The following is a 24408-nucleotide window of genomic DNA, read 5'->3' as shown; positions in this document are numbered from 1 at the left end:
ACTTTCTTGTTAAAAGTGACTCTTAAATTAACTATATATATTTGTTTGTTAAGGTTCGATGTTATTTGATGCAAAATTTTGAATTTTCAAGTGAGACCTTCTTGATATTATTTTTTTAAAAAAAACATATTTTTAACACATCATTTTTATACAGTATCATTTTATTTATAAATTATTAAAGATTAATATTTGATACCATGAAAGAATCGAATTTAAATAATTTTAGGAATAGATTTATTATTAACAATGTTGTACATGACTATATAGTGCATTACTATTATACTATTATAGCAGCATGAATTATTTAAGGCATGTTCACATTTACTAAATTGAAATGAACTAATTGAAACTGAAATGAATATTTTATGAGAAAAAGAAATTAGGAATTAAACTAAACTAAACTGAACTGATCGGATCTAAATTGAACTGAAATTAAGCTGAAGTGAACATACCCTTATGTTAAACCTCGAATTTCGTAAGTTGTAGTAGCTATATCCAACCTAAAAGAATGAAGGGCACATAATTACTTCTTTTATCCAAGTAAAGAGTTAAAGAGGAGGGAAAACTGAGCGATTTCCGTAAATAATGCTAAAATAAAAAATATTTCCGTGTGTACGTTGCTTTAAAAAAATATTTCCCACCATACCGTCCACGTAGGCTCGGATTTTTGGTTTGTTTTTTTGGCTATTAATAAACCGCTAATAATGATTGCGGTTCTACACAAATTAGAACCGCTAATGGTATCACGGTATGGTTGGTATTAGCGGTTCTATTTGAAGAACCTAAACATAAAGCCTAATAAGTTACTGAGTATTTTAACTATAAACCGCTAATGACATTAGCGGTCCTTTTTTAAAATCCGCGCGCTATTGTTATTAGCAGTTTATAGCCTCGGATTTTACAACCCTACACTAATCCTATGTGTACGGTATCACGGAAAATAGTTTTAAAACTGACATATACACGGAATTATTTTTTATTTTAGCATCACAAAGTCTTATATGTGGCTGACCACATGGTGTGGCCAACCATTATAAGGGTTACTTTGCTAGTGTAATGAGGGTTACTTGATCAGTGTTAAAGAGGTTACTTCATAATTGTTATAGAGTTACTCGGTCATTGTTATAGGGGTTACTTGATTGGTATTACAGGGATTACCTGATCAATGTTATAGGGGTTACTTTAAGTGGTCACACGGTGTGACCGGCCGCACACAAGACGAGTTGTTTTAGCATTATTTACGAAAATCACTCTGGGAAAACTCATTCTAATCTTATTGTTTTACTCGTTTTCATCTAATTGTCAAGAGTATATATTACAGCTAGTAAATATATAGATGAAATATAATTTATGTAGGCACCTTTAGAAAAGGAGAACAATATCAATATCTATTAATAACCTATACATGCCATTTTGTTTTTGTTAGTTACTTAACAAGTTAACTACATGGTATGATGGAGTTAATTACGAGTATATTTTGTTAATCAATGATGCATTATCCCCTAGTTAACTTGGTCACGACTACAATTTGACTTTACAAAACAAACTTTAAATAGTTCGGCCAACCCTAAACTTCATCTGAATATAATTTGACTTATCATATTAACCTTGAACATATATTGGAAGGGAAAATACAAGTTAATCTGCCAGATAAACGAATTGTTTTTAATCTGATGACATTTTTGTAATATATTGAAAAAGTAGGGTCATATGAAAAGACGCATATATCCCTCCCTTAATACTTGAAAAGACAATTATAGGTATCTCTCGTATTGTACTTCATATGATCTATTTCTTCCTTGTAACCAACAAGTGAAAAAAAAAAAAAAAAAAAAAAAAAAAACCTTTAGACATAGATGTGGTTTTGGTTTATATACCAATTGCGTCATTTCAATTTCTTCCAAGAACAAATTCCACAAGGTTATTATACTCACTATAGATTTATGGATTAATCCGCTACCTTCCTTCTAGGTTGCGAGTTTAACTAACACATAAACTTACGAAAGCGATACAATAAATTATACATAGTAAGAAATAAAAGTATAATTTAACCTAACACTTTTCAATTTTTATTTTAATTACATTAACCATTGATTATTATAATGACACAAAGGATGAAATTTCTGATGTTGCATATATTTTGCGTCACAAAATTAAAATTAAGATAGCGTATAGAGAAGTGGAGTAGTAAAATCCTGGAAAATCAGCATCCCTTCAAACTTCAAAATTTATCAAACTCCCAATTTAATCTCTGTGCACTTGCAGTTATTTCCATCAATAAGTAAAGAAGGTATCTTTAACTGTTACTTTGCAGTGGGGGCCCTCTTTCACAACTTATATCCAGGTTTTCATGCCAGATTTTTTGTACCAAAATCCCTGCTTTTTTTTTTTTGGAAATATTATAGAAATAAAATACTGTAGTAATTTGATTTAATAGGTACTGTAAATACAGATTGAAAATATGAAGAAAAAAAAATGAGAAAAAAAGTACATTTTGGAAGATATATTGGCAGAGATCAGGGGATATATTTGAAACTCAAGGGATCTATGAATCTATTATTCCAGGTAGCTGAAGTTTCCTCTTGGACCATACTGTATACTTATTTTATGTACCATAATATTTTGATTTTTCATGTAACCAAAATTACTGAAGTAAGTATAGGAGAATTTACATACTACGGCCATGTTCTTTTGAGCTTCTGGGCAGAGTAGAGCAGGGCAAAGCAGAGCGGGGGCAAGCAGAGCAGAGCAGATTTCAGCAGAGCAGAGCAGATTTTAGCATTATTTTTATTAATATTAATACAACTATTATTATTAATTTTATTATTATTATTATTATTGTTATTATTATTATTATTAATTTTTTTAATTTTATTTTATTATTATTATTTTTTTAATTTTATTATTATTACTATTATTATTATTATTATTAATTTTTTTAATTTTATTTTATTATTATTATTTTTTAATTTTATTATTATTACTATTATTATTATTATTATTAATGTTGTTACTATTTAATTTAACTACTATTACTATCTTTTCTCAAAAAAAAACTACTATTACTATCATAATATCATTATCGCATTGTACTACCATTATTATTATTATTATTATTATTATTATTATTATTATTATTATTATTACTATTATTATTATTATTATTATTATTATTATTATTATTACTACTACTACTACTACTACCACTATTATTATTATTACTACTACTACTACTACTACTTCTACTACTACTACTACTACTACCACTGTTATTATTATTTTTACTACTACCACTATTATAATTGATAGGTGAGTGAAAACATAAATAGATGTGTACCACGTTAACATATGTTTATACTGAATAGATAAAGGACGATAATGGTTTAAAATATTCAAATTATTACATATTCAAATTATTAAAACATTGTGGTGAATTAACCATCTACTTCCATATGATCTTCATTTTCATCATCTTCATTTTCATCTTGATCTTCATTTTCATCATCTTCACTGCCATCTTGATATTCATTGTCATCACCTTCATTGTCGCTTTCCGAGCGATTAGCCCTCCAAATTCGGCGTGCTATACGATGTCGCACTTTGGCCATACTAACTTTGCGCCATTGTGCATACATAGTTGAATCTGCTACTCCTATACTTGCGTCATGTTGAATGATTGGTATGCCAAGCTTATGCATCCGAATAGAATTATGTAGTGTGCAAGTGGCTATAATGATTGACATTTGACTCTTTTGTGACACTTGTGGCATGTTATGTAGTATCCTCCACATTTTTTTTTAACTGTCCAAATGAACATTCCACCTTTCATTCTTAGCGATGAATGAAGCCTATTAAAATGTTCTTTTAATCCTCTAGGTGGCAGTATTCTAAAATCAGGCATATGTATTCTTACTCCCCCGAAGTATGGCGTCATATATCCAAGAGTATTTGGATATGCCGAGTCCGCCAAATAATATTTTCCTGAAATATATATATTTAAGAGTACTTTACACATAATAAATGAAAATATATATTTAATACGTAATTGAAGAATCAGAGTTTACCCGGAGGTGGACGAGGGAAATTAAATTTTGGATCACCCAAACTGTGAATTTTTAATTGTTATAATTTACTTTTTTATTTTCTTTAAATAAAAAAAAGGTAACAAATTAGTAAAATATCTTCCTTTTTATATCATTATTTTTCACTATTATTATAATAATGTAGTATTATTGTTCCCAAAAAAAACATGTATTATGTGTTATTATAAAGATCAATATGTATTTAGAAATTGTTAGACATTATTATTAATAAATAATAAAAATCTGTATTGTGAATTTTTAATTGTTATAATTTTAAAAAATGTACTTTAATTATTATGTACTTTAATTATTAAGTATTATTAATTATTGGTTTATTGATATTATTAATTGATATTAACCCAGAGCAGAGCAGATTTCAGAAGAGCAGAACAGAGCAGAGCAGAGCAGAGCAGCTCTAAAGAACAGGGCCTACCTCCGTTATAAGTTATGTGCAACGATTTGACTAAAGTAAAGAAGGAAAATGTCTGATCGTGGCACATAACCTGTAACGGAGGTAGTATTTAATTTTTATGAGATGCATGATTATCATGTTTGGAAATGCCATAAGCATATAGGCTTACTAAAAAACTTTTCTTTAGAATTCCAGACATCAAACATTTAATTATTACACCATCTAACATATTACTCTGTTGACTATTCCTCATTTTCACTTATGTAGATGTAGCTAGAATAAACGAGTACTCCGTATTATAGTGATCAAGAATCCAACGAACAAAATACATGATAGATAGTACGGAGTATATTACGCTAAGGATAGTGAAAATGTGAAAGGATGTCGAGAAGAACATCTTACATGTATGTTGTTAGGCTATTTAGGGTCGCCCTTGATTGATGATATAAGTAACCCGAAAATCGAAGGACTTCATGATAAATTGATAATCAACAATGGAGTAATTTGCAACTATTTTACCATCATTTAATAAGTTTACTTGACATGTTTTTTTTTATCTCGTGTAAAATTTGCTTGTGAAATCTCATTTTTCATGTCACATGTGGTAAGCACTTCCATTGAGAGTTAAGACATGCATCACACATTCAAAATTAAACTTGAACATTTTCATGTACAAAATCTAAATGAGCAATAGTTCTGATTATTTCTACTTTCGTAGTGTATACATTCGAAAGTAGCTGTAATACAGTATAATTTTCACGTCCAAGTGTACAACATGTATCAAAAATTCAAAATTATCAATTTCACTAATTATACTAGTGCTCAATTTACAAAGTTTTCAATTTTTTTTTTTAAAAAGCATAGTTAACCCGTACTTAAATCTAAATTAATTAACAATACTCGGTATAATTTTTATTTTTTGTTTTTGTTTTAAAGTCTATTAGAGTATTTATCATTGCTCAATGTATGATATCACCAAAATCATAAGGAAATTTAACTACAAACAAATGTTGGCCAAGATTCCATTCAAAATCACAAGAAATGATTCCATATTTCCATCTTAACCAACGTGATTCTATAATTTCACAACTTTCAACACATATATAATGTCTTTTTTCGTTCTCTTGACCCTTCTACCAACAAAATTAGTAAGCTAATTAGTAAATGATTAAATAATTAGGTTAAAGATACATATATACTTCATTCGTACTTGTATTATATAAATTCTCCATCTAAATAACCATGCACTAATAATCTAATATAATTTCCTTACCTAAATACTTCTAATCCTAGCACCTTATGACCTTAATACTAATTAGAGAAAAGAAAAGGGATGGAGTAGTTTCTATTTATGTACTCCTACGTTCAAGTCAATAAGCTCCATAAATCTATTTTTAGTAACAAGCTGAGACATAGATGTTACCACTTGACATTTTTTCTTATACATTGTTGTTGTTGTTGGATTATTAATATTCTTAATAAACTCGTACGAGGAAGACGAGGACGATGATGTCGGCGACAATGTCGTTGAGGTTGAGGTGGGGACCACCGACGGTACTTGGAAGTTTGTCTTGGCCTTGGACCCTCGGAGTCGTCGAGCTGCTGCGTCATACGCACGCGCCGCTTCTTCGGGTGTGTCGAACGTGCCGAGCCAATGCCGGCATCGCCCGACTCGGTCTCTTATCTCGGCTGACCATCTCCCCCATGGCCTCTTTCTTACTCCCCTATACTTCTTCTCCACCCCTGTGCTCGTTTCGAAACGTTTCGCCTTAGGGTTTGACTGTTTTTCCGAAACGTTTTTTCTTTCATTTTCACTTTCGAAACGTTTCGGTGCGTTAGGGTTAGGATTGGAAACTTCAACCTTGGCTTCTTTGCATGTTGTTGGTTTGGTGGTGGGGGTGGTGCCAAAGAGTACATGTTGGCCTACAACAACGGCAATTCCTTCAAGGACCGGAGACAAAGGCGGCGAATGAGAAGGAGGAGGAGGAGGAGTCTCCTTCTCTTGGTTGCTGTCAATTGTTGTAGTAGGCAAATTGAAAGAAATGTTTTGTGATAATGGTGATGAAAATGCATCATATTGATAGAGGGTGTTGAAAATAGGATCTTTGTAAATGAAAAAAGGTAGATTTCGAAACGTTTCTTGCTCAAATAAGAAGGAAGAAACGTATTCTAAGGTACTATGATCATTCATGGTGGCTTATGTTAACTTGAGTTTGAGAGGAGAGGAGAGAAGAGAACAATAGGATGAGAAATGATGAAAAGCCACTCTACTTCTATAGTTCTATATATAGTGGTCACAGTGGCGGACCCAGGAATTTCCGACTGGTGAGTCACAATCGATAATCAAATATGTAAAAAAAAATTTTTACCAAACAACCAAATAATAGTACTAAAAAATACATCTAAATATTCAAACAGTACAAAATACAACCAAATGTTCATATAATACTACAAAAGACAATTAAATAGTAATGCAAACTTATTACAATATTTCTCGACGAGTTTTCATGTTTTGATATCGATTTATGATATCTTCCATGCTAACATTCAAAAACAAATCATTCTCCAAATAAGTAATTAAACAATCATTCAACATTTGATCTCCCATGCTATTTCGTAGTTTGTCTTTCACTTGCTTCATGCCAGAAACAACACCAACTTCAAAAGTAAATAGACCCTATCATGAGTTTCAGACAATCCCGTTTCAACCAATTTGATTGAAAGTTCACTAAGACCCTTCAAATTCCAAAACCTTTCATCTCCTCTAACAGAACAAATGTAACTCTCAAGTGTATGACCAAAGACTATTTATGAACTTGGAAATTCATTAGGATAGAATTTTGCAACCTTAATCAATTTTTCCTTATCAAACTTAGAAAAACGATCCACAGGACTCAAACAAGACATACACACAAGTAGTTCTTTAGTTATTTCGGGAAATCGATTTTCAAGTTCTTGCAATTGAAGATCAATGACACCAAAAAAAACTTCAACTAATAATTAACAAGCTAATAAACACCCTAAATAAACACTGACCACAATTCACATAATCGCATGATAAAAAAGGTTCAAATTTCATCAAAAAGACAAAAACCCAACAACATTAACAAAAGGTTCAAAGTTTACCAAACAAACAACAACAAAATCAACCAAAGTTTAATAGAATTAACTAATTAGACTGAATTAAACTGAAGATTAGAATTTTAAACTAAAAATTAGAAATCAACTTACTAGCAAAATGAGAATAGGAGATTAGAATTTTGAAGAAGCGACGAAGCGAAGAGCGGTGAGCACAGAGGACAGAGCAGGCGAGCAGCAGCCAGCAGCACAGCCAGCACTGGAGGCGTGAGCAAACTAGCGAAGAGCACTGTCAAACATTTCAGAGACTTTGGGTTATTGCAACTTTTCCAAGTCGTCTCATAATCACAATTCACAAATTCACAATAACTGTCAAACTTTGAAGTTTCAAACGAGAAACATTTTGCCACTGTCATAATCACAAATTCACAATTTTACAAATTCACAAGAGCACTGTCAAACTGTTTCCAAGTCGTCTCATAATCACAATTCACAAGAGCACTGTCAAACTTTTCCAAGTCGTCTCATAATCACAATTCACAAATTCACAATTTTGCCACGACGGTGTTACAATGTTACTTGATAATTGACATTCCTTTAGATATTAAGTGCATCGTTTTTCTCAATTGAATTTTTTTAGTATATGAAATCCCTAATTCAGATAATGCAAAATTCTCTGAAATTGAGTTGATTATTGAAAAATTAGGGTTCAAATTTAGTATTACTAAATCATAACTAACAAGTAATATCAACAATTAAATAAATAAATAAAAAAAAGCCGAAAGATGAGTAGATGACTAACCTGAATTTATCTAGCTGTGCCATCGCTTCAGTTCAGCAAAAATGGTGAATTGCAGCTTTCTTCTTTCAGTGTTCAGCAAAAAAAGCAAGGGCCCAATCCATTTCAATAAAGAGGAAGATGAAGCGAAGAGGAACTGAGGAAGATGCGAAGAGGAAGATGAAGCGAAGAGGAACTGAGGAAGAGGCGAAGAGGAAGATGCGAAGAGGAAGAGGCGAACTCAGAAGTTAGAATTTTTTTTATTTTTTTTTAAAAAAAAAAAAACTTAAAATTTTTTTTGGGCCCTGGTGAGTCATTTGACCCACCAGGCACAAGGCTCAGTCCGCCACTGAGTGGTCAATTAATAAATGATCAATTTTTATTTTTATTTTTTATTTATTTTTGAACAAGTAATTTATAGTGGTCAATTAATTTATAGACGTGTGTTAACTGCTCAAATAACCGACGAATATATAGTGGTCAATTAATACTAATTATTTATAAGTAATACAGTAGAAATTAATGGGATAAATAAAGTTTATAATAATGAAAATAATTATTTATAATAATGGTAGTTTGAGATTAATGAAACTAAATTTATGCAAAAATAAATAAATGCGAGGTAGACGAAGTAAGGTCATGCAATAGTCACAAAAGTGTAACAGCTAGTAGTAGTAGTACTGTAGTAGTGGCCAAAGGCAAGTAGTGTAGTGAGTGTGAGTGAGTCCAAATATACTCCATAAACAGTATTTTGCTGCACTTTGGAAAAGAACGTAAAATCTGTTTACAGTTCTACTTTTAGTATTTCTTGTCTCTCTTTCATTTGGTCAATATACATCTTACCACTATTTTCAAAAAACAAAAAATATACTCCATATATATAATCGGATAATCCATATTTAAGTTATTTTAGTTGAATTATTTGTTTAGTATATGAGTATCTAATACATAGTAATAGTTTTCTTAAAACGCTTGCTAACACAATGAAGAAAAAAAAACAAAGGAAGTATTTATAGTTTATGCATCAATGCATTATGCATGTACTTAGGTAGGTGAGATGAACATAGAGAAGTGTAAAGTGTTATTCATGTACTCGTAGTTTCGTTTTAAGATAACAAGTTTTAAATTATGCAAATGGTTATTATTGAGCTAATATTTGTTCATCAAGAGCTATGTAATACTAGTACTATGTCCATTGTCAATCTCACATGTGCGGTTAAGCAAATACTATAATTTAATTTATTGAAGATCAAATGACTCCAACATGAACCTCAACTCCCGTAGTCCTTATGCCCTCTTTTGTGTGGGGGACGAGTTTAAGTCTTTATTTTAGGTATATCTCTACCCTATAAAAGCCGGGGAACACAAATAAGAATTACTGCTGAAATGAGGGATTTCCTTATGAACAGTGTGCGTACGAAATTGCCCCTGTATTTTGTGCTGGAAAATCCTTATCTACAGTGTCTTTCCTATTTTACCCTCAATTAATTTACATGTGCACATGGGTGATCTCTCTCCTCTATACTTTTCAGTCTCATTTTTCTTGAGAAACTCTCCATTTTCTCCCTCCTCCATTGCCGTTCAACATTTGTGCTTCAACCTACTAATTCGCGCTTAATTTCAAACTAATTCTATACCTCCACAACCTTGATGATGTTGCTTGTCAGAAAAATAGGGTTTCTGATTGTTTCAACATTCTTCATCAACTAATTTAGCAAATTATTCGTTAGGGTTTGTAATTTCAATGGGGAAAAAGGCGTAATGCTGTTGTTGTTTTATCAGACGACGACGACGGTGAATTCACCACTGGTAGAAGGGTGGTCACGACGAGGGTATAGTAGGTTTTGGGGTCGATGTTCGCGGGGGATGGTGGTTTTAAGGGCTGCAGTTGCGCGGCTTGTGATTTTGGGGCCGGGGTTAGATTCGCGCGGTTGTTGGTTTTGGGGGTTGAGGTTCACGTGAGAAGGTGGTTTTAGGGGTCGCGGTTGGTGGGTTGGTGATTTTGGGGGTCGGGATTATCGCTGCTGGTGGTAATGGGGGGTCGAGGTTCGCGCGGGACGGTGGTTATAAGGGTCACGTTTGCTGGGCTGGTCATTTGGGAGATCGGGATTCGCGCTAATGGTGGTAATGGGGGCCGAGGTTGCGTGGTGGTGGTGCGGCTGGTAATTTTGGGGGTCGAGGTTCGCCGATCGGTTGGATTTGGTGGCCCAATGGCGGTGGCCGACGAGGTTAGGGGTGGGGGTTTAGGTTTCACAGTGGTCTGGTGAACGGAAGGGAGTGGTTGGAGTTTTTTTTATTATTCGCGCAAATCTACAGCATTTACTGATTTACATCTGTTTTGTTTTCCAGAACTATAATTTGATTATATATATATATATATATATATATATATATATATATATATATATATATATATATATATATATATATTTATTGACTAGATTATTGTGATCCATAATTGCAAGGATGCTAACTAGCAGCAACCATATTTAGATCTAAATGAAACATTACCTCTAACATCTATTTTGAGTTGAAAGAGATGTGTAGCTTAGTATATGAAATTTGTGAAATGTCAAGTTATTTGTTGCTTCATGAACCAAACTGATTTATTTATATCTTTTTTCTATGCAGTACCTTACCTTTTTTTTTGCATTTAAATCTTAGGAGAGGGGCATGATAATCGGGAAATTAGCTTAGGAGAGGGGCATGATAATCGGGAAAATCAATAGAAAAACTTCATTTTTTTCCCTTACCAGAAACATTATTATCATTTTTTTAAAACAATAACCATGCTCAATACTACTTTAGACAAATATGTAACTAGTAGGGGTGAAACAAATTCGGTTTAAAACCAAACCGAACCGAAAACCAAACCGAATAACAAATATGGTTTGGTTTTTTTTTAAGGTGGTTTGGTTTCGGTTTTGAAAAAAAAAAATCGGTTTTTGGTTCGGTTTCGGTTTGAGAAAGTGAAAAACCGAAAAAACCGAGCCAAACCGAAATATAGGCCCAAACCCAAAAAATAACCCTAGCCCAACAGATTTACCTTAAGTATATAAATGAAAAAAAAAAACCCTAATTCTCTCATTTCCTCTTCTCTCTTCTCCGCGGCTCCACGCTTCACCCTTCTCTCCTCTTCTGATCTTCTCAGTCTTCTCACTCACTCTCCTTTCCTCTTCTCAAGTTCTCAGTTCTTAGTTCTCACTTCTCCCCTTCACTCTCTCTCCTTTTCTCTTCTCATTTCTCCACCTTCCATTCGCATCACCATCAACTAACCTTTCGAGGATTTTCGAACTCCATCAAGGGCATCAACTAAAGGGCTTTCATGTCAAATTCGACCATGAAAACACTAGATCTAGTGTTTTCATGGTCTAATTAGACTTTGAAACCCAAATTTGAGGAAAGGGCCGTTGTGTAGGGGTTTGGTATGAATGCTCTTTTGCAATTATGTTGTTGTTCTTGTTAAAAACTTGTTCAATTATGTTGTTAAAACTTGTTTGTATGAATTGGTTGGTTTGATTTTGTTACTTTGTTGTTAAAAATTGTGTAATTATGTGTATGGATTGGTTTTGATTTGATTTTGTTAAAAGTTGAAACTTGTTGAATTAGAAGTTTTAGAACTTGTTAATGATATTATGCTACTACAGTACTGCTTTGTTGATGAATGAGGCAAAAAAAATTGCAGATTATTGGCCCAAATAAATTAGACCCAAAAAATTCGGTTTGGTTCGGTTTCTTATTATGAAACCGAAATGAATATGGTTTGGTTTGGTTCGGATTCTAAAGTAAAGTGGTGCGGTGTGGTTTTAACAAATACAGAAACCGAATTAAAGTGGTTCGGTTTCGGTTTGGGCAAAAAACCAAATCGAAAACCGAACTTTCACCCCTAGTAACTAGCACCCGATTATAAAATTTCTTTTTAAACTCATTACGTATTTGGAAAAAAAAAAACCCTAACATTGCCGCACCTCAAGACAACAATCACACCCTAAAATTCCAAATTCCAATTAGTACGCGCGAAAAACACCCTAGTAGCCTAAAAAATGGGACACACTGGGCCTTAGCAATCTTTACCTTTACCTTTAAAATTTTAAATTTATATGTATGAAATGTGTTTTCTTATAGAGAAATTAAACTAATATGTGAACACATGTATCACATACGAGTAAGAGGGATAACTCAAGTGGTTAGAGCTTTCCTCCCAATTTTGGGAGATCATGGGATCGATTTTCATCCCCGCCCTTATGGCTATCTAAACACCCAAAAAAAAAAAATACATACGAGTAATATTTTAAAATAATGAGCTGATATAAACTCATAACATAATGCACCGCAATTACGAGCAACTAAATTATGAATGCGTTCTTGATTTTCATTTATTTTTCACACTTTTTTAATGTGTTTATTTATTATTAACCTTTTGATTTATACAAAAAAAAAAAAAAAAATTCTTGCATATTGTTGATTCATAATCAAACTTTGAACTCTTTAACTACGACTACCGTAAATAGGTATGTCTTAAAATTAAAAAACAAAGAGACTACAATACATAATTACATATGCACTACGAGTATATAATTTTCTTTTTAAGAAAAAAAAAATCTTAAAGAGAACTTCAAATTAGCATCGTTGGAAAATTTTAAAGTAGGTAGGTTAGTTTTTTTTTTTTTTAAAGGTTGATTTTTTTAATTTTTTAATTTTTTTATAAAAAGGTTAATTAGTTGAGTACAACTTTGTAAAACGTCTAAAATAAGCCATATTATAGTCTTAAATTTATAGACGAGGGTAAATTAATGATGAATGTAAGTACAAATGACATTACAATCTCGAGATGGGTTAAAAAAAATAGGTAAAAAAGGAGAACCGTTGATAATGTAAAACAAAGATATAAGTAATTCTGTAAATAATTAATGGGTGGAAGAGTAGCTTAGGTTGAGGATACCGTAATAATTAACGTCAGATAATCGTCATAATAAGAAAAGAAAAGATAGTATAGCTCTAGTTTGACTGCTTGAAATGATTGATGTATAAATATGGTACAGTAGCAGAATTTATTTGACAATAATTCTGAGTATTTTATAGATTCACATCTTTATTATCTTGCACCAGTTGCATGGCGTAACGCTCACGATGTACCTTAGGATATTCTCTAGTAGTTTCTCACTATACTCCACTATCATAAGATTATTTTCATCTTTGTACAAGTGATACAACTATATAAGGTATTGGTGTAATATGTAACATGAGAAATGATTTTGAGACACCATACGTGAGAAGAACATAGAAAACTATTATCTCATATAAGTAATCAAGTAGATAATTGATTGATGATTTATTAATTTTCTATATGATTGATTATGAAGCTCGATAAAGTGTGTAATGATTACTGTTATTTTGGTATCGAACTCAAAATTTGCACAATGATCACTCGTAATTGAAATCATTATTAGTAGAATTGAGTATCAGCTCAATTTCAAATCCTTGGTACATAAAGATCAATTTGGTTCACAAATATTAGATCAAGAAATGCATCATGTAGATTTGTAATTTTTTTTTGTGGAGCCGGGTTGAGTACACTGCCTCTTTCTTAGTCAAATTATGTTCGAAAAAGTATACTGTGATTAATTGTATAAGTTGAAATTACATTTATTTAAAAGTATTTAAAATGTTTTATAACTCGAATATAAACAAAACGTTTAATTTTATAGACATAAAAAGGATGAAGAGAGTACTTTGCATATTAAGGAAGTTCCTAACAACTCAACAAGACAAAGCAAGTGTGTAACCCAACCAATGCCTCTAAATTAAGGAAGTCTCCAACATGAAATAGCAAGTGTGTAACTCTTCATTAGCTAATTAAAGAAATACATCCCAACAAACCAAAGAGAATGTCGGTCCATTACCCACTAAAACACACAATACATGACAATATTTAGATATACTTGTATTAAATCTATAAATTTGGGAAAACAAAATATGCATGTAGTAGTAATATTTTAATTTTTACCTCAAAAAAAAAGTTACACCCTCCCAAAAAAAAAGAAGAGAAAAACAAAGGGAACATACTTTGGACTGACATATAAATTGGTTTCCTCTTGTTTTTTTTTTTTTACTGTGTCATGCAAAAAGGTAAAATCTTTGGGATTAAAAAGAGAAACTGAAGCAAAATCGGAAGTAAAAGTAAGGTATGATTATAACTTTATGAAATTATTGATGTTAAGAAAGTGCAAATACGTGTAACTGATAATCTGTGCTGTTTACATGCTTTCTTGTTTGTGTTGTTTTAAGTGTTGCCATAAGAAACATGCAACTAACATCACTTGAAAGTGTAAACAGTGAAAAAAAGTGTTACAAAATCGTTTATTTTTGTACTTATAACTGGTTAGAAATAATTATGGCTTGATTGGTAAAGTCCTAGGTATTATGTACTATTGTATTGCTATAATTAGAATTAGCACTGTCAAAAACCGAACCGAACTGGTGAAACTGAACTGTTTCAACCGATCCGAATGAGAACCGAACCGATTAAAAACCGATTTTATAAAACCGAAAACCGACCCGAACCGTATGTTAGTAAAACCGAAACCGATCCGATCCGAGTAAACGTTAAACCGTTTAAGAACCGAACCAAATCTAAACCGAACTGAAAGGAAACCGAACCGAAAATGAACCGAACCGTTTCTAACCCGAAACCGTTTGAACTGACATAAAAACCGTTTACAAACCGCAGCCCGTTTGCACCGAACCGTTTATAAACCGAACCGTTTATGAACCGAACCACTTATAAATCGAACCGTTTACAAACCGCTTATAAATTAATTACATTTCTCGAATCCCGATAAAACGATATATACCTTCATAATATCAGCTTTTATATTTTTTTTAACACACACATTAACTTATTAAGTTATTTAAAGTATAAAATGTGAATCGGTTAGCGTGTAAATGTCTAGCGTTGCGATTAATAAAAAAATCGAATACCGTATAATAATATAATGACGTCATATATTAGAGAGTTAGAAGTACTACGGATTTGTTATATGATTATATTTATATCAGTTTAGCTATGTCTGTAAGCAATACACTTGTAATCGTGTAAACTTATAAATGATAGAATTGACTAGTAGATTAGTACATAAATACAAATACTTAATTAGATATGACTACATGAGTGATTGACTAATATGACTATATGAGCAATTATCAATTTAGCATAATTGCATAACAGATTAATTAACAGTGTACTAGACCATCCTACTCGGTAATATACTAATAGCATTTCAGTATTTGATCTATTAGACTCAAGTTAAAAGTTACTCTTTCTTATTAACTTGTTAGTCTAATTAAGAAATTAGTAATTATTAATTAATGACTTAAGCCTTAGGGGTAAACCAGTAAAGGATATACAAAAATATAATAATCTTATGATTCTCATCCCTTTATACTAATAAATATTTAACTATGAGAATATGAGATGGTTAGATGTTATGTATATGTATAATCGATTGAAAGAAGAATCAATATTACCTTCTTATTCATTAATGTTTTCGTTCATTATACAAATCAAACTACTTTGTAATATCTTCATATATAACTTTATGCAAATATATAATGATAAACGAGTCTTGATTAACAGTCTTGTTGACTAATTAAGAACCGAACCCGTTAACGAACCGAACTAAAATAAAACTGAAACAAAAAAGAACCGAACCGTTTCTAACCCGAAACTGTTTGAACCGGGATAAAACCGTTTACTCCGAACCGTTAACAAACCGCAACCCGTCTGCACCGAACCGTTTACTACCCGCACCGTTTACAACCCGAACCAAATTTAAACTGGGATAAAAACCGTTTACACCGAACCGTTAACAAACCGCAACCCGTCTGCACCGAACCGTTTACTACCCGAACCGTATACAACCCGAACCGAATTTAAACCGTGGTTCGAATAAACCGAAATCGAATCAAACCGATAATTATTTAAACCGAACTGAAACCGACCCGTAAGACTTTTGAACCGATTTCAAACCGACCCGATTTCAAACCGAACCGAAACCGAACTGTCAAACCGTTTTGACAGTACTAATTAGAATTGCTTTGGTTAAAAAAATGAAGGTATTACTACTTTACTACGACTTTTCCATGGTTTAAAGAACTTATTGTGAATAAGATTGTTAGATTAGAGATTCAGAGTAAGGGTATGTTCTATTCAGCTTATTTTTATTTCAATTCAGTTTAGTTTAGTTTAGTTTAGTTTAGTTTAATTCAGTTACTAATTTTTTTTTCTCACAAAATATTCAGTTCAGTTCAGTAAATCAAAACAAGCCCTAAGGTTTACTTGGGGATACACGGATGTGGCGAACAAAAAAAGTAACACCTATGTTTCGTTTTAATGGACACAAATCATTTTGGCAATAATACTCACTCGTAAAGAGGAAAAAAAAAAGAGTGATTTTTACTTAGGAATATAAATTTAAAAGAAAATATTTATTGACAATGATAAAAATATAATTGAATTGAAAAATTTAATACCGAGTAAGGAATTAGCCATAAGGCGATATATAATTTGAGACGAAGAGGGTAAAATTATGTTAGGTATAAGTATAAGGAGTAGCCATATTTTCCAAACTCTACAACGGCTTAATCCGTCGTATGCACATGAGTATAGCAGTGAAACATGCACAATAAACAGTATCTGACTTGACTTTGGAAAAGAACAAAAAATCTATTCCCAGTGCTTCATTCTTAGAGTTTTCTAACTTATCTTTGTCTTACTTTCATCTTGTCGATCAACTGATAGTTATACAACATTACTCTTTTGTTTTATTCTTTATATTTTTAAGAAATAGCCAAAGTAATTGAAGCATATTAGTTTCTATTTCTGAGTTTAAAAGAATTATAGTGCAGAATTTTTGGATGGATTATTAGAAGGGAAAAAAAATTTAAAACTTCAAATGTTGGATTTACAAAAATAATTACAATACGAACGCAAAAAATTTGGTACGTATATGACATTTTGGATGAACATATGAGAAAAAATATGAATGTACATGAATTTTAAAGTGAATGTATACAAAATTACAAAGGAAACTGAAATTCCATATTGAATAGGCCACTTCCCTCACTCTGTTTCATTTATTAATCCTCTTATTTCTTGGTATAAATTGACCAAATTTTCTACATGAGAAAAAATAGGATCTTACATAGTATATATAATTAACTCCCATCAGTATAAGGGCCTGTTCTGTTCCGTTGAAATTCAGTTCAGTTCAATTCAGTTCAGCTCAGCTCAGTTCAGTTCAATTCAGTTCAGTTCAGCTCAGCTCTTAATTTATGTCTAATGATATTGCTAATGATATAAAACCAAATTTCATTCTTTTAAGATCTTATTACAACTACAACAACAGCAAAAATAATAATAAATAGTATATAATAATAATAATAATAATAATAATAATAATAATAATATTAACAATAATAATAATAATAACAATAATAATTGAAATAATAATAATAATACTAACAATAATAATCAATAAATAATAATAATAATAATAATAATAATAATAACAATAATAATAATAATAATACTATAATAATACTAATAATAATCAATAAATAATAATAATAATTATCAATAATTAATAATAATAATAATAACAATAATAATATTGATACAATTCATTGTTCAAATGGTTCTATTTTTTTGAAACATATTTCTAATGTTAATCTCATTGAGAAAATTAGAGGTTTCAAGTTTTTAATATATTTTCCATATATTTTATAATATATTTTCCATACATTTTATAATTATAATTATATAGTATATTTTTCGTAAATATTTTAATATGTACATTTGTATATACACATATGTATAGTAATAAATATCAATAAATAATCAATAAATAATCAAAGATCACTAATCCGTAGTTAAAAATCACTAATTAATAAGTTCAGTTCAGTTCAGTTCAGCTCGGTTCAGTCAATCGGAACAGACCCTAAGTCTATAAAAGGCGGTGTAGTTAAAGTATTCCGTACCAATTTTCCATTTAAAAAAACTCGTGGACATTTTGTAGTTCAACCATAAATAAATTTGGAATTTCATGGACTAGTATTCTTGGACTAATTAATATGGTCATGGACTTTGTGAGCATCGTGTACATGTTCAAGTTCTTATTTGCCGATGTAAGTTCTGATAAAGATGAAAAATAGAGCTCAAATTTTTTCAGCTTGAAGCATATAATAGGTTCTTGATTCCAGTGGTTTTGCAACAGCAGATTTTTCAGCTTCTGTACTCTTGAACAGGAATGTTATTTCTGATACTGTAAAAAGAAATCAAATTCCTTGATAATAGACAGCAACACAGAATTAATTAAGCTGGAAGTATGTGTTTGATCAAACCTCATCTACTTAATCAAGAGACTTACATCATACTTGGCTACTCTCGGCCAATGTACAAAATAAAAAAAGAAAAATCTAAAAATAAAGACTCACAGCACGTACAAAATTGTTGTGTTTCATTGTTAAGCAGACAGGGTCACTGGTTTCAGCTTGGACAGCCTAAGGTTTTTCAGCCCTCATCACTATAACAATAGGGAAAGATCAGGTTTCTGCATAGACATAGCACTAAGGGAATCTAAAGCCTATCCGTGGATGATATCGACAGTTCTTTGTGGCTTCCAACTCATTGAATTAATTCTCTAGCCTTCTTTTAAATACTTCTGTTGCTTTGTGACTGAAAGGAAACAGTTAGTAAGGTTTAAACTTCCTTGCAGCTCGTATCTGTTGTATCCGTTTCTTGTCCTCCTCGAATTTACTTTGTAGCTTCATAATATCTGCAAACAGATAGGATATGTTGAGCATAGATAAATGAGGTGAAATTAATCTGCATCTACAAATTGTCTATGTGATCATCTACGGGAAATATTAGAGCTAAGACTGTAACATGTCAACAGTAGCGAAACACAAATTATAGACTAATAAACTATATGTCCAAACCAGTTGAGCATCATGTGATAATTAAGTCAATCAAAGCATTACTCAATTATTATCCCATAATTAGGTGAAATGGGCATGCAATAGTTGCAATTGCTCCGTGCTTGGAGAAAGGATGTAACAGCACCAGTAGAAAAAGGTTGTGGCAATTATGGGGTTAGCAAAAGAATAAAATATCTAACTTCATAAATGTAAATGAGCGACTCTATTATGTTTCACAAGTTACACTAAGGATGGAGCTATAAACTTTGAAAGTTGTACCATATCCCTAGGTGAGTATGAGGGAAGGAGAAGTCGTGAGATTTCTAATAACAAAATGAAAGTTTGAAATGCATTGTTGACAACACAACACATGATAATGCAACACCTCATTTGTCTATCAAGAATGCCAAGGCTCAGTATACATGAAGAACCAAAATCAGCATTGAATTAAATAGTAACCAACTAACCATACGAGACATCAACATAATCCACAAAAGTGGACGCCTAAAATAAAGAGGATTTCAATGACATCCCACTTTGCAAGTAAAAAGTAAATCTGAGAGCATAAATATAATGTAATCATACCACTCCTGTGTGCTTCTTTCCTCTGGAATCGGTAGAAATCTAGCCCAACATCCTTACTCTTTTTCTTGGCCAATTTATCACGCACAGCAGCCTCAGCTACTGATCCAACAGCAACACCACTATCAGGATCAGTTGTTCTTTTCCCACCCTTGCGGTGTACAACAACAGTCCATCCTTCCTCAGCAAGCTTGGCTTCTCTCTCTCTTTTTGCCTGTGATACAAAACCACGACAGTTATAAACATATCAAGGAAGTAGTTAAGGACTTGAGGGTAGCCACACACCAAACTGGAAAACAGAATTCAGACATGATCACCAAGGGCAAAATCATTTAGGAAGTAGACTTGAATTTGTTAATTTTTACTTAATACATAACGATGTACAGGGAATGTCTAAACAAATGACAAGGCAGCTGTTCCACATCAAAGGATGATGCCGACAACAATGTGTCCAAAACAATCCCTACCTTTTAAAAGTATGAGATAAGTCTTATGAATAGTGCTTGGACAATTATAAGTTTATAACCTCTAAAATATTTATTTTCTCAATTGCCCCCATTCATGTTTTTAGCTCTTTTTTTAAGCTCTGAATAATAGTGTGTGGACATTTATACTCCTAAAAATATTTGTTCACATATTATCCCTCATTAATGCTATTAACAACTTAAGTTGTGATGTGAGGCCAAACCGAAAGAGCTTCCCGCATATTGCTAGTTATGGCACGTGCATCGCGTGCATTAGCCACCCTAGTAACAAGAAAATTAAGAAAATTGTAAACATCTGCCCTTAGTCCTGGACTTCCAATGATTACAGTTAAGCAAGTCTGCAAGAGCATGCACATTGCAACAGTAACCCTGTACTTCTTGTTTGTACGTGCTTCAGCAACAAATGTATGAATCTATAATGGGAAGCAATTATGTCTTATAAAGGCAGAGACATGAGCATGGAAAGGATGGCAAATAGGTTACAACTATAAATGCCTGAACCACATTTATATGTAAATATAAATGTAATGACGAGGGAAAGAAAAAAAATCACCTGCTCCTCCTGCTCCTCATGTGCAGTTATAAAGTTGTCAATTTGTTCTTGCAGCACCTTCAATCCAGGTCTCCTAACGTGAAACTCCTTAATCCACTCTATAATTGACATATGTTAACCCAAAAGGTCATGCTAAATGTTGCATTTAAAGTTCAAATAACTTAAACATGAACTCTGCTGAGTAAATTAAGAAACAATGAAGATGCTGACATAAAAGACACAGAGCAAAAACCCCCAGAACATAAAATGTTACCTCACAGAAAGAATTGAAAATAAAAATCCCAACAACTTCAGATTTGTAAGCTGAGAGGATGAAGGGATGTTCTATTCACCCGAATTTTACTCGTTTGAAATTATCTTATATGAGCTTAACTTATCTAATTTTTCTTAAACTTGTCTTGTCTATAAACTTATTTTTCCTAAAATAAACGAAAATAAGGTAATAGAATGGGGCCTAAAAGCAAAATTTAGTGCCGTTTTCTAACTAAATTTATATGAATACCAAAAAAAAAAAGATCACACGTTCATTTGGGAACACTAAATTTATTGCATACTTTTCATCCCTTTGGAGTCATCTTCATCTACTGAAGAAATTTCATATACATCATCCATTGCAACTTCTTGCACCTCCTTCACTGACTTGATTTTTTTATTTGTTGACTGACCATCCATCTTCTTTTTATGAGCCTTTTTTGACTTTCCTAAACAAAAAAAATTGCATTTATGTCAACATATTAACAAAATCTCTCAACAGCCCAATGAGATAATAAACATGCAAATAACTAGTATCAATTATCCTTTCACCTGAAGTAGCAGGTCTGCATTTTTAAGAAAACAGATAAAGAAGAGAGAAACCATTCATAGAGCAGCAAACCTTTTATATTTTTACAGGAAACCTCTGAATCTGGTCTCTCAATCACCACTATGCTTGGTTCACTTGGATGATTATCCTTGATTTTGCTTTTGCGAGCTTTCTTTGACTTATCTACAGCATAGAGAAAGCTTGCTTAGAAAATAACAAATCACAATTATATCTCTGATTTCCATTTAATGTAGTTTTGTATTGATAGCAATCATAACATGCCTCGTACTTTTTATCTACTTCAGACACTCCTTTTATCAGGAGAGCATTCTAAAAGTCCAGTCAATCATTCCATTCTTTTTAACAACATTAGATTTACCCCCTCCATTCCGTTTTAACAGTCCCATTTCATTTTTAAGAGATCAAACTAATTAGTATATGACTAACTTGCTATTGAGTATTGATTTAAAAAACTTAAAAGTGGAAAAATATGGCTGGCATGCTTGAGTTTCAAACCACCATCCCAAAATAAAATTACAGTCTAATTACTCTGTAAGGAAAAAAAAAAAGAGGTTCAAAACATGCCTTGAGGACTACAAAAAGTCACGTTGAAAATGAGAAAAAAGAAATAGTATGTGACGCTCCTTAAAAATATTTTCTTTGGGGAATAAGTACCACAGCTTTATATAGAAGGAAGAAATATACGCTACTGCTGATTTTAATCATATCACAGTAGAAAATAAATGAGCAGGTAATATGGACTTACAAGCTTTTTGATCTACTCCAGCCACATTATCCTTGTTCTTCTTGACAATAGGATACTTGCCATCATGTTCAAGAGTACATGCATTCCCTGCACTTTCACCTGAAAAGAGGTTCCATAAGATAACAATTTATTATAACAGCAGAAATAGCCCATCAATTTGAGAGCAGTATTTAGAAATTGATACAGGGAAACAGTAATCCTATGTATATATGAACCCCAAATTTGGAATGTTAGCATCAATGAATAGCTTGAATCGGGAACAAAAAAGACAATAACATGAAGTTTACATTTATATTTTATATGCATAGAGTTTTCGCAGGTTTTGGAATCAAAACATACAATGTTCCATCCCTCACACCTTGCATCCAGAAGTTACTGTTATACAATCAAGAATCAAGTATAATAGAATCATCAAAGATTTGACCTTTTTAGAGCTGCCAATGACTCGCTAAAGCTTGCAACTACCAAAAATAATGAGTACTAAACTTAACTCAGCTAGCTTTTCATGCCAGGAAATAAACTACTCAATTTCAGTTCAGGATTATGTACTCAGAATTGCCTTTTTTTTTAACCAATCCTTGTAACAAAACATCATATCATAAATGACTTTTACAACATCATACATTCATACTCCATATTCTAGAAGTACAAAAACCTAAAACCATAGATAGGATACATTAGCATATATTTCCAATTACCTGTAATTCTACATACTCTAAACGTCAACATGTTTCCCCCTTTCTACTCACAACGAGGAAAAAAAGCACCATTTCCCACCTCCCCTTCTTCCCATGAAAATAAGCAGAGCACAGACAATTTCAATTATTAGTCATTCTTCCCTTAGTTTCTTTTGAGAAATAACATGATACCAAGTCAAATTGACACCAAAATTCTAGCTACTTTGCATATGTATATGCACAAATGTCGAGTCCAACGATGTATTATGCTCACAGAACAGAACTATAACAACTCGAAGATCGTCATTGACACATAGAATCAAAGTTTCACATTTATAACTAACAAGATCAAATTACAATACCCCATATTGCAGTTCATAAAATAAGAGCTCATAGTTGTAAAAAGGCTAGTAATTTGAGCTACAAACCCTTTTCAAGAAGCTCCCGACAACGCTTTTTGATCTTCATCTTATTCATCTTCTTTTCTAGTTTGTTGCTTCCCATTTCTTGGGTACAAACCCAGAAAAAACCCTGCAAAATCAGGTTTATATCTAATTACCTAACCAAATATCAAAACCAGGCCACCATTAAACAGGGGAGAATATCGATTTTATAGTTCTGTCATAAATTCAACACTTTAAAAAACAAATATGACAAAATCATCAGATTAAACTTCAATAACCATTTCACCTCAGAAGAACCCTAAATTGAATAAACTAACGAATAACATTAGAATGTGAAACTGATATTCGATGATTACCTAAGCTTCAATGGAGGAGAGAAAGCTAAAGAGCAGCTTTAACGGAGAACTCAGAACACGCTTCAATGGAGGAGAGAGAAAGGGTGCAGCGGCGCAGCCGTCTAAAGTGATGATGGGTCTGAGAATACACTTTGTGTGTATCAGACTATCAGGGGGTAATATCGTCTTTTCCTTGCTTTATGTGGGGGTAAGGTCGACATTTTGGCTGTATAAGAAATTGAGAACGGAACTGTTCACTGTTGTAGGGTTTCCATTTTGTAGAATGGTTTTTTGTATTAGGCAGGTTTATGTTAATATTTAGGAAAATTTGTTCGGAAGAACCTTTTGAAGTGAACATTTTGTTCAGAAAAACCTTTTAAATTTTTTTTGGCCAAGAGAAACCTGTTTAAAATTATTTTTTTGTTCAAGACAGCCAAGTGGGACATTCCGACGTTGACTAACAATTTTTCGAAGTTG

General features: G+C 32.1%; 1 protein-coding gene across 1 annotated transcript; it reads right to left on the bottom strand.

Moving 5' to 3' along the window:
* Nucleotides 1–18660: 18660 nt before the first annotated feature.
* On the bottom strand, nt 18661–24091 carry LOC110704956 (ribosomal RNA-processing protein 7 homolog A-like). Its single transcript, XM_021882764.1, has 8 exons — nt 23953–24091; nt 23621–23723; nt 22516–22614; nt 21822–21932; nt 21502–21648; nt 20948–21045; nt 19913–20123; nt 18661–19185 (listed from the first exon to the last, which is right to left on the bottom strand). Exons 2-8 carry the CDS (start codon nt 23694–23696, stop codon nt 19100–19102), a joined length of 828 nt encoding a protein of 275 aa, XP_021738456.1. The 5' UTR covers nt 23697–23723; nt 23953–24091; the 3' UTR covers nt 18661–19099.
* Nucleotides 24092–24408: the final 317 nt, after the last annotated feature.

This window comes from Chenopodium quinoa, unplaced genomic scaffold (assembly GCF_001683475.1).
Source record: "Chenopodium quinoa cultivar QQ74 unplaced genomic scaffold, ASM168347v1, whole genome shotgun sequence".
Lineage (NCBI taxonomy): Eukaryota > Viridiplantae > Streptophyta > Magnoliopsida > Caryophyllales > Amaranthaceae > Chenopodium > Chenopodium quinoa.
The sequence above is the reverse complement of the archived record's forward strand: the minus strand, read 5'-3'. Positions and strand labels throughout refer to the sequence as shown.